An 11,057-nucleotide genomic window follows, 5' to 3' on the forward strand; every position below is an offset into this window, starting at 1 on the left:
GGTCTCTAGTGACTTTCTTTTCTTGGCATTGTCCCTACAAACAATATAGTACCACAAGTATTCACATAGCATCTAGTCTGTATGCCAAACCAGAAGTCATCTCAAGATGACTTACAAGTACACAGGAGGATGCATATAGGTTCTGTGCAAGTACTAAGCCATTTTGTATGAAACTTGAGCAGCCAGGAGTCTTGATACTCAAAGAGGATCCTGAAACCAATCTTCCTGCCCCCCCTCAGTCCCCAGCCCCAGATACCAAGGATGCTACAACAAATTATTTCACTAAAAGTTTTCTCTTGGTAGAATTTCAGGTGGTTTGCAATCTAGCTCCTAATTAATAATGCTGTACTGAGTAAACTTAGAAGCTGGACCCAGACAAGTTTTAAGGTGTTATCTCTTGTTTAAGTACAAATTAAATGAAGTAATCCTGTTTCCTAAGATAAAGGATAAAATTGTAGCTCACACCTATAATCCCAGCACTCAAGAGGCAGAGGCAAAAGGATTTGAGAGTTCTAAGCAAGCTTGGGCTACATAGAGACCCTGTCAAAAAGTAAGCAATATAATACAATACAATGATGAAATATTTTTGTTTTATTTTTGGCCAGTCCTAGGACCTGAACTCAGGGCCTGGACACTGTCCCTGAGCTTCTTTTGCTCAAGGATAGCACTCTACCACTTGAGCCACAATGCCACTTCCAGTTTTTTCTGTTTACATGGTACTGAGGAATTGAACCCAGGACTTCATGCATGCCAGGCAAGCACTCTACTAGGAAGTCACATTCCCAGCCCACATGATGAAATATTTTGGAGGACCAGAAAAGAGAAAACTTACTTTTGGTGAGGCACCAGTGGCTAATGCCTGTAATCCTAGCTACTGAGGAGGCTGAGATCTGAGGATAGCAGTTCAAAGCCAGCCTGAGCAGGAAAGTCCATGAGATTCTTTTTTTTTTTTTTTTTTGGGTCCGGTTGTGGGGCCTGAACTCTGGGCCTGGGCCCTGTCCCTCAGCTCTTCAGCTCAAGGCTAGCGCTCTACCACTTGAGCCACAGCGCCACTTCCGGCTTTTTTCTTTTTGCTTATGTGGTGCTGAGGAATCGAACCCAGGGCCTCAGGCATGCAAGGCAAGCGCTCTACCACTGAGCCACCTTCCCAGCCCCTCCATGAGATTCTTATCTCCAATAAACCACCAAAAAAAAACAGAAGTGGCGCTGTGGCTCAAGTGGTAGAGTGCTAGCCTTGAGCTGAAGAGCTAAGAGACATCACCCAGGCCAAGAGTTCAAGGCCTATGGACCAGCTCCCCCCAAAAAAGACTCCAATATTAAAATGATATTATATACACACTTGATTATTAATGTAAGTATCAAGCTTTCCAAAATAATTTAAACATACTGCAAAATCTGGCCTAGTTTTTAGTAACACAGATTATGAAACACTATAATGAAGGTACAAATCCACATCAAAATCTCTTGTCTCGGGCTGGGAAGGTAGGTCAGTGGTAGAGCGCTTGCCTTGCATGCATGAGGCCCTGGGTTCGATTCCTCAGCACCACATAAGCAAAAAGAAAAAAGCTGGAGTGGTGCTGTGGCACAAGTGGTAGAGCGCTAGCCTTGAGCTGAAGAGCTGAGGGACAGCGCCCAGGCCCAGAGTTCAGGCCCCACGACCGGACCCAAAAAAAAAAAAATCTCTTGTCTCAAAAGGATAGATTTGCCAGATATCAGTGGCTCACATCTGTAATCCTAGCTGCTCAGGAGACTGAAATCTGAGGATTGTGGTTTGAAGCCAGCCCAATCAGAAAAGGATATGAGACTCTTATCTCCGAAAAGCTACTCAGAAAAAGCCAGAAGTGAAGCTGTGGCTCAAGTGGTAGAGTGCTAGCATTGAGCAAAAGACGTTCAGGGACAGCGACCAAGCCCTGAGTTTAAGCCCCCAGGATTGGAAAAAAACAAACAAACAACAATATATATATATATATATATATACATATATATATATATGTATATAATTTAAAGATGTTTTGTTGTATTCATTGGCACTATTCCTGGTAAATTAGAATAATAATATTCCTGCCCAGTGTCATTAACCTCTATTTGCCATTTCCTGGCAGGTTTGCCAGGTCTGTTTTTTTGGTTGGTGGGAACAAGAATACAATACAGTGAATGTAATACAGGCAGCACAGACACTGTAGCCTTCCACAGTGTATATGATACTTTGAATTATTAGTCAGGACCTTAAATATATTGCTTAGTGTTAGGTTACATTGAATTCCATATACCAACACTCTGAGCCTTGTACCATACTAGGTTTGAAAAATATTTTATAACAACAGAATTTCATCTATATTCTTTTGGAAAACCATACCTGTAACAACGATGGTCAATCATTGAAGCCAACCCAAAGAGGTAAAAGGTCAATTGAGGTCTGGATGAGAATTTCAAAGAGGAACTGGGAAAACAGCACCATCTATCATTAGTTTCTAGCACTTTCTCTTCAGGTTCAATGTTTCAGAGAACTCTGTTTAGAAATATTGGGAGAGACTTGGACTTTGGCTATTAATCAGACCTGGATTCAAAGGGCAAATCTGGCCAAATTATAAGATACGAAAATATTTTGTGCCAGGAGCTGGCTCACACCTGTAATCCTAGCTACTTAGCTCTGAGGACCATTGTTTGAAGCCAGCTTGGGCAGAAAATTCCATGAGACTCTTATCTCCAATAAACTACTCAGAAAAAGCTGAAGTGGTGCTGTGGCTCAAGTGGTAGAGTGCTAGCCTTGAGCACAAAGAGGCTGAAGGACATCGCCCAGGCCCTGAGTTCAAGCTCCACAACTGACTCTCTCTCTCCCTCTCTCTCTCTCTCTATATATATATATATTTGCATATTTTGCAATGATTAAAAATGATCCATGCAGAAATGGATGGCACTGTAAAGGCAAAATACTGGAAGCATTTTCAATGTCTGCTGAATCAGGTCTGGGAAAAACAAGATCTTGATGCATTATGTTATGAAATGACTTCAACACTTTGGGCCAGAAACACATGAGGCATTCTTGGAGTTACCATCAGTTTCAGGTAGCTGGGCATCCTTACCTTGCTCACAGGTGACAAGGGAAGTGGGTCTCCAGCACAAATAAACCACAGACATGTTCACAAGCAGGCACAGCTACAGCCACACAAAACTCTTCAGTGGATTCTGAGGGACTCCAGCTCTTGGTTCTCACACGTAGGTTTGGTTTGAGGCAACAGCTCAAGTTTTCTGCAAAAAGGTTTCTGTTAGCTTTGTAGGTGACATCTGAGAATCAGACTGTCTAAATTCATGGCTAGAAGAAAAATCCAATAGAGATTTAGCCACGGGCGCTACTGAGCACAAACTAGGTCTGTCTCAATACAACTATATCCCTTGAATACTTCCTGATGCAGCAATAAGAGTTTTTTTTTTTAATTTGTTTTGTCTGTTTGTCCTCTTCTCTGTCCTGGGACTACAACCCTGCATTTTGGGTATGCTTGCCAAGCTTTCTGCCAGTGAACCAAACCCCCCCAATAAGAACTGATTGCGTTTTTATTTTTCTACTTCTATTTTTCTTTATCCCTCTTCCTCTTTTGTGGCCCTTCCCTTTCTCTTCTCCCTTTTCTTCCTTTCTTGATTTTTTTTCTGTCTCTGCATGGAACTCATGATCTTCTTGCTGCAATCCTCCTATCTCACTCAGCCTTCCCAGTGCTAAAATTACTGGTGTGCACCATAGCCCAGCTAGCAGCCTGTTTCTAATAAGTAATTCTTTTCAGTTTATGGTCGCTAGCAAAACTTGGGGTATGGAAAGGAGCTAAAAATAGTCTAGATGAAATATATGGAGGGTGACTTCTGACTAAAACTATTAAGAGTATTATTAACTTCCCAACAGGGTACCGTAAACTAAATAGCACCCATGTTTACACCTAACACACAACCTGTATTTAAAGTACATTACCCTTGCTGGGTGCCATTGTAATCCTAGCTACTCAGGAGGCTGAGATCACAGGATCAAGGTTTGAAATAAACCAGGGCAGGAAAGTCTGTGAGATTTTTTTGTCAGTCATGGGGCTTGAACTCAGGGCCTGGGCGCTGTCTCTGAGCTTTTTTGTTCAAGGCTAGCACTTGACCACTTTGAGCCACAGCTCTACTTCCAACTTTCTGTTGGTTAACTGGAGATAAGCATCTCACAAGCTTTCTTGCCAGGGATGGCTACGAACTATGATCCCCAGATCTCAACCTTCTGAGTAACTAGATTACAGGCATGAGCCACCAGTAACCAGCTCCTGAGATTTTTTTTGCCAGTTTTGGGATTGAACTCAGGGCCTGGACACTGTCCCTGAGCTTCTTTTGCTCAGAGCTAGCACTCTATCACTTGAGCCACAGTGCCACTTCCAGCTCTTTCTGTTTATGTGGTACTGAGGAATTGAACCCAGGGTTTCATGCATGCTAGGCAAGTACTCTACCGAGAAGCCACATTCCTAGCCCAGCTCCTGAGATTCTTGTCTCTAATTAACTACCCTAAAGCCAGAAGTGGAGCTGTGACTCAGGAGGTAGAGTGCTAGCCTTTAGTGCCCAGGTCCTGAGTCAAGCCCCAGAACCAGAAAGAGAGAGAGAGAGAGAAAGAGAGAGAAAGGAGGAGGGGGAAGGGAGGGAGGAAAGAAAGAGAGGAAGAAAGAAAGAGAGGAAGGAAGGAAGAAAGAAAGAAAGAAAGAAAAGAGAAGGAAAAGAGGGAGAGAGAAAGGGCAAAGAAAGAAGGAAGGAAGAGAAGGGTATGGAAGAAAGAAAGGAAAAAATAAAGAAAAAGGAAGGAAGGAAGGAAGGAGGGAGGGAGGGAGGAAGAAAAGGAGGGAGGGAGGGAGAAAGAAACGAAAAAGAGAGAAAATGACCCTTTTCCGGCTTCATGGTGCTCTGGTTGTGACGTTGCGCGGAGGGTGGGGGGGGTGGGAGCAGAAAGCCCCGGATGACAAAGCGTCCTGAGACGTTCCACAGAGCATTATGAGGTGTTTCCGCAATGCATTCTGGGAGGGAGCTTGTGGCTAAGGCCATGTGAGGGCCTGGGCCTTTGCCCTTGCTGGATGGGATGGAGAAGCAAGATTTTAAGCTGTTCCCTGACTCTTGGGCCCTACGAGGCCAACATGGAGACGGGCCGTTTTCATTTCTAAAATCCAAACTTACTAATGACGACTTGCGAAGACTTCGCGGGATCTCCCCCTGTAAGTCTCATTACCCTGAGATTTCAGAAGAATGTGAAGAAGATAAAGAATTGGCTCCATTAAGATGGAAGAAAAGTTCTACCAGGTACTATTATCAGGGATTGGAGAGAGGTAAGGAGCCAGGCGAGAAGTATGGAGATTATGCCAAGGAATGGAGAGAGAGAATGCGCAGGAAATACGAGGAAAGCCAGCCGATCTGTACCACTGGGATCTACCGTCGAGCTATGAGTGCCACCCTGGGTGTCACCAAATTAAACACAGAGAAGCAAAAGCAATTCATCCAGGGGGGTGACCTGGAACACACCCATTTGGGGAAAGGGAAGGATGTTGCTTTGCTTCAAAGAATTCGATCGGAAACCGCTAACAAAGAAAGGAGGCTGATGGAAAAGGCTCAGAGTACATCTGATAACAACGAGGAGCCTGAATTGCAAACACCCTTGGGTCGTACTATCTACCAAGCACTATTCCAGAAGAACAAGCCTGATGCCGAGCCGAACAAATTGTTCCTTCCAGGCCGCATGGCCTACCTGGTAAACCTGAATGATGACGCTGAATCGGATATCCCTCTCACCGTGATCCGAGACAAGGCCGATTGTCCCAGCGTGGAGCCTCAAACCTTTGTGAACACAAGTGACACCATCATCAGCAAGCTCACCCAGGTGTTTTCACACTTAGGGCAGGATACCTACAGTAAGAAATACAGGAAGAAGGATCAAGGCGAGAAGAGACCTTTTGAAGCCAGCAGCACTTTTTACAACATTGAGGACCGTATGACTCCTATTCCCAAGACATCATGGGACAAGATGATGGCGAGATCCAGGGAATACCTTGCAGAGAGAAACAAGGAACTGAACCGAGAGTGGCTTCGAGATCAAGCCTTCAAGACAGCGAAGAGAAGAAGGTTTCGGTCCCTTGAGAAATCCAGAATAGCTCTCCAAAAAGAACTGGAGTCGACCACGAAACTGATGAAGTCCATGAACATCCAGTCCTCTCTGGAAGGCACTGAATCCCTAAAGAAGCTTGACCTCAAGAAACACCTGGGAGACCATTATACTACAGCCAACTCATATATGGAATGCTACCCTACCACAGTGAGTGACACCCTGGAGAATAGCTACAAGGAAAAGATGGAGTTTCTGGAGGATAAGAGGAGTTACAGCAAAGATCTCTTACATCGCAGGGATTTTGAAACTCAAGCTGAATACAAGGAGTATCTGAGAAACAAAATTTGCTCCCGGAATGTTATTGCAATGCTTGAAGGGTGGAAAACCTGGCGGTTCAGGGAGGATTATGACAAAGCTAAGCGTCATCGCCAGCGAAAGAAGAAAGAAGGTAGTAAGCCTGAAGTCAAAAGACTAAAATACCCATCACCAGTTGCAGCTGATGAATATTCCCACGGCTTGCTTTCTGAAATTCCCAACAAAGATACAAGATACCCTGTGTGAAGATATACAAAATGTCATTGTGTGATCATTTGATCCCATTAAAATTGATTAACCTGCAAATAATAAATCTTTCACCATCACCCAAATGATGTCATAGTATGTAACTTGAAAAAATAATCTGATTTATCGCTACTTCATGTCATGGGAAGGTAGCTGAGATATTCTCAAGTAAAATAATTTAGCTTTGTTAAAAGTAAGTATGGTTTATGGGGCTGGGAAGGTGGCTCAGTGGTAGAGTGCTTGCCTTGCATGCATGAGGCCCTGGGTTCTATTCCTCAGCACCACATAAGCAGAAAAAAGCCAGAAGTGGCCCTGTAGCTCATGGGTAGGGCGCTAGCCTTAAGCTGAAGAGCTGAGGGACAGTGTCCAGGCCCAGAGATCAAGCCCCTTGACCAACCAAAAAAAAAAAAGTATACATGGTTTAATTGTATGAAATAGGATTTGATTTTATTAAAGTTAGAATAGTATGATTGAACAGATATAAAAACCTAGGTACAAAACTCACTGTTACCTCTGGGGTGTATGATGAAAGAGAAGGGATAAAAACATATTTTTCTTTATTCATTTGTGTATTTTGAAATGTTTTCTAAGTGTCTATTACTTTGGTAACATAAGTTAAAACTTTTCTAGCATGTACCAAGCCCTGAGTTCCACATAAAGTACCACACAAAAAAAACTTATGTCATAAAAGAATGTGATGAAATGTTTATAGATACAATTGTTGGGTAAAATAGAATGATGTTAAGTATTAGCTAAGAGAACAACTATCCATCTATATGCAGATTGTGTTTTCAAAAAACAGCCATACTTGGAAGGTGGCTCAGTGGTAGAGCGCTTGCCTTGCATGCCCGAGGCCCTGAGTTCGATTCCTCAGCACCACATAAGCAAAAAGAAAAAAGCCGGAAGTGGTGCTATGGTTCAAGTGGTAGAGCGCTAGCCTTGAGCTGAAGAGCTGAGGGACAGTGCCCAGGCCCAGAGTTCAGGCCCCATGACCGGACCCCCCAAAAAATTTTAAAATAAAAAAACAGCCATAATAACACATCTCAACTTTTATCTTTTTTTTTTTTTTTGGCGCCCATCCTGGGGCTTGGACTCAGGGCCTGGATGCTGTCCCTGAGCTTCTTTTGCTCAAGGCTAGCGCTCTACCACTTGAGTCACAGCTCTACTTCTGATTTTTTTGTTAGTTTAGTGGAGATGAGTCTCACAGACTTTCCTGCCCAGGCTTACTTTGAACAGCAATCCTCAGATCTCAGCCTCCTGAATAGCTAGGATTACAGGCATGAGTCACTACTGCCCAGCACTGGGCAGTGTGACTTTGGCAGATGATCAATACTGAAATATCCATATGGAGACACCACATAGAAATAGAGGCGCAAGCTGGGCATTGGTGGCTCATGTCTGTAATTCTAACTACTCAGGAGGCTGAGATTTGAGCATACTGGTTCAAAGCTAGTCCGGGCATGAAAGTCTGTGAGACTTATTTCCACTAAACTACCAAAAAAGCCAGAAGTGGAGCTTTGACTCAAGTGGTAGAATGATATTCTTGAGCAAAAATGTTCAAGAACAGTACCCAGGACCTGATTTCACCCAGCCCCATGACTGGCACAATAAAATTAATAAGAAATAGATGCTTAGTAGGTCCCAGCTATTTCATGCGTTCCCCCTTAGCTCACTCAACCCAGGTGTCAGACATGTGAATGAAGAAGCCACCAAAATGATACTACTACTGGCCATCACCTGACTTCAAGGGCATAAGAGATGAGATACCCAAGCCAAATTCCTGAGCCACAGAAACCCTGAGAGAGAACCAATAGTAATTGTGGGGGCTGGGGAACATACTCTGTGGTAGAGCATGATTTTATTATGTGCATTGCTCTGAGCAAAACAAAAATTGTGTGCAGCTATAACAAATACATCCCCTTTTGAGAGAGCCTGTTGCTTCATAAGCTGGGGAAGGGGAACCTTAAGAGTCTATTGACATGGGCTCAAGCATGGCTTAAGTGGTGGAGCCTCTGTCTATCAAGTTTGAAGTTCAAGATCAAACCCCAGTGCTACCAAAAATTTTTTTTCTAAACTCTTGACTCCTCACATATGCTCATACATACCAACAGCTGTCAGGCTCACTGAAAGTTTCCTGACTCTGGTGGTGCTACTTCATTTCTCTTTCCCAGAAACTTGGAATGGGAACAGTGACACAGGTATTTCCAGTTGTGGTGTTTCACATCTATAATCCCAGGTACTGCATGGTCCAAGGTCACCATGGTTAAAAGCACAAGACCCTATCTGAAAACAAAACAAACTACAAAAGGACTGGGAACATGGCTTAACTGAAAGAGTGCTTGTGAGGCCCTGGATTCAATCCTCAAAACCACAAGGAAGGAAGGAAGGAAGGAAGGAAGGAAGGAAGGAAGGAAGGAAGGAAGGAAGGAAGGAAGGAAGGAAGGAAGGAAGGAAGGAAGGAAGGAAGGAAGGAAGGGAAGGAAGGAAAGGAAGGAAAGGAAGGAAGGAAGGGAAGGAAGGAAGGAAGGAAAGGAAGGAAGGAAAGGTATGGGGGAGAGACGGAGGGAGGGAAATGAAAGAAAGGAAGGAAAGAGGAAGAAAGGAAGGAATAGAAGGAAGGAGAGGGGAGAAGGAAAGGTGAAATAGAAAGAAAGGAAGAAAGGCGAAAGGAAGGAAGGGAGAAAGAAAAAGAAAGGGAGGTAGGAGAGGGAAAGAGAAGGAAGGGAAGGAAAGAAAAACAAAAAGATAAAAATGAAAGAAAAAAGAAAAAGAAGGAAAGGAAGGAAGGAAGGAGAAAAGGAAGAAAAGAGGTATGGGGAGAGGGAGGGAGGGAAAGGAAAGAGGAAGAAAGAAAAAAGTGAGGAGGGAGAGAGGGAGAGATAGGAAGGAAGAAAGGGAAGGAAAAAGGAAAGAAAGGAAGGGAGAAAGAGAAAAAGGGAGGTGGGAGAGAAGGAAAAGGAAAAAAGATAGGGAGGGAAGGAAGAAAGAAAGGAAGGGGGGAAAGAAAGTGAAAGACAGAAAGAAAGAAAAAGAAAAATGAAGCCAGGCACTGGTGTCTTACACCTGTAATTCTAACTACTCAGGAGGCTGAGATCTGAGAATCTCAATTCAAAGCCAGCCTGGGCAGTAATGTCCATAAGACTCTTATCTCCAATTAACCATCAGATAAACTGGAAGTGGTGCTGTGGCTCAAGTGGTAGAGTGCTCATCTTGAGCTGAAGAGCTGATTGACAGCTTCCAGGCCCAGAGTTCAAGCCCCACAACCAGCAAAAAAGAAAAAAAAATGAAAGAGAAAGAGAAAAGGAAAGAAAGAGGAAGTAGAAAAGGAAGAGGTATAGGGAGAGCAGGAGGAAAAGTAAAGAGGAGGAAAGGGAGAAAAAAAGAAAAAAAGAGAGAAAGAGAGAAAGAAAGAAAGAAAGAGAAAGGAAGGAAGGAAGGAAGAAAAGAAAAAAAAGAAAAAGGAAGAAAGGAAGGGAGAGGGAGGTGAAAGTGAGAGGGAGAGAGGGAAAGAGAAAGCAAGGAAGGGAAGGAACCAGGGAAGGAAGGAAGAACATCAAGTCTCCTAGTTAACAGGCATTGGCTACTTAAATATTCTGCCCTGAGATCCAGCTAGAAGAGAGGAAAGAAGTCTGAATAGAACAGCAGAGAGATGCAAGCAAGGAAGAGACCCCTATCACCTTCAAAGAGGAGGAGAGTAACCCCTTCCCTATTTTTCTGTGCTCCTCTTCTTTTTTCAGTTGGGGACCTGAACTGTGGGCCTGAATGCTGTCCCTTAGCTCTTCAGCTCAAGGCTAGCACTCTACCACTGAGCCATCTTCCAGCCCCTACTCTGGTTCTTAAGATATCCTTAATGATAATGATCGTGATCATTTTGTAGCCAAGAATGACTAAATGCTCACTGGCCAAGACCTACAAAGTAGGTGCCTTTATCTTCCCTAAGTTCCAGATGAGAAAACTGAGCACCGAGCAAAAAAATAACCTGTCCCAGGCTACTTGAGCAGTCTATGTCTTACAAGCTCTTGGCCCAATTTGACAGATAGCATTGGATCCTGCCAATGAAGGACCTTTCTTTTTTTTTTTTTTATTAATGTCTTCAGGTAAACAAAAAAGTCACTTGCAACTAAATTTTGTCAGATTAAGCCAAGTATGAATAGCTGTTCTAGTTTGGTAAGATTTGATACAATTTTTTTTTAGTCATTTTTCCCCATCAGTCATTGGGCTTGAACTCAGGGTCTAGGTACTGTCTCTGAGCTTTTTTGCTAAAGGTTAGTGCTCTACCACTTTTCTGTTTATGTGGTACTGGGGAATCAAACCCAGGGCTTCATGCATACTAGGCAAGCACTCTACCACTAAGCCACATTCCTAGTCCTCACTGGGGCATCTAAACTTGAAGCTC

General features: G+C 43.4%; 1 protein-coding gene across 1 annotated transcript; it reads left to right on the top strand.

Annotated features, from left to right (window-relative positions):
• The first annotated feature begins 5,440 nt into the window (after positions 1-5,440).
• On the top strand, positions 5,441-6,661 carry LOC122110912 (protein Red-like). Its single transcript, XM_042683633.1, has one exon. The coding sequence runs from the start codon at positions 5,441-5,443 to the stop codon at positions 6,659-6,661; it is 1,221 nt and encodes a 406-aa protein (XP_042539567.1).
• The last annotated feature ends 4,396 nt before the right edge of the window (positions 6,662-11,057 follow it).

The sequence above is a fragment of the Dipodomys spectabilis genome, unplaced genomic scaffold (assembly GCF_019054845.1).
Source record: "Dipodomys spectabilis isolate Male_0828 unplaced genomic scaffold, ASM1905484v1 ptg000082l, whole genome shotgun sequence".
Taxonomy (NCBI): Eukaryota; Metazoa; Chordata; class Mammalia; order Rodentia; family Heteromyidae; genus Dipodomys; species Dipodomys spectabilis.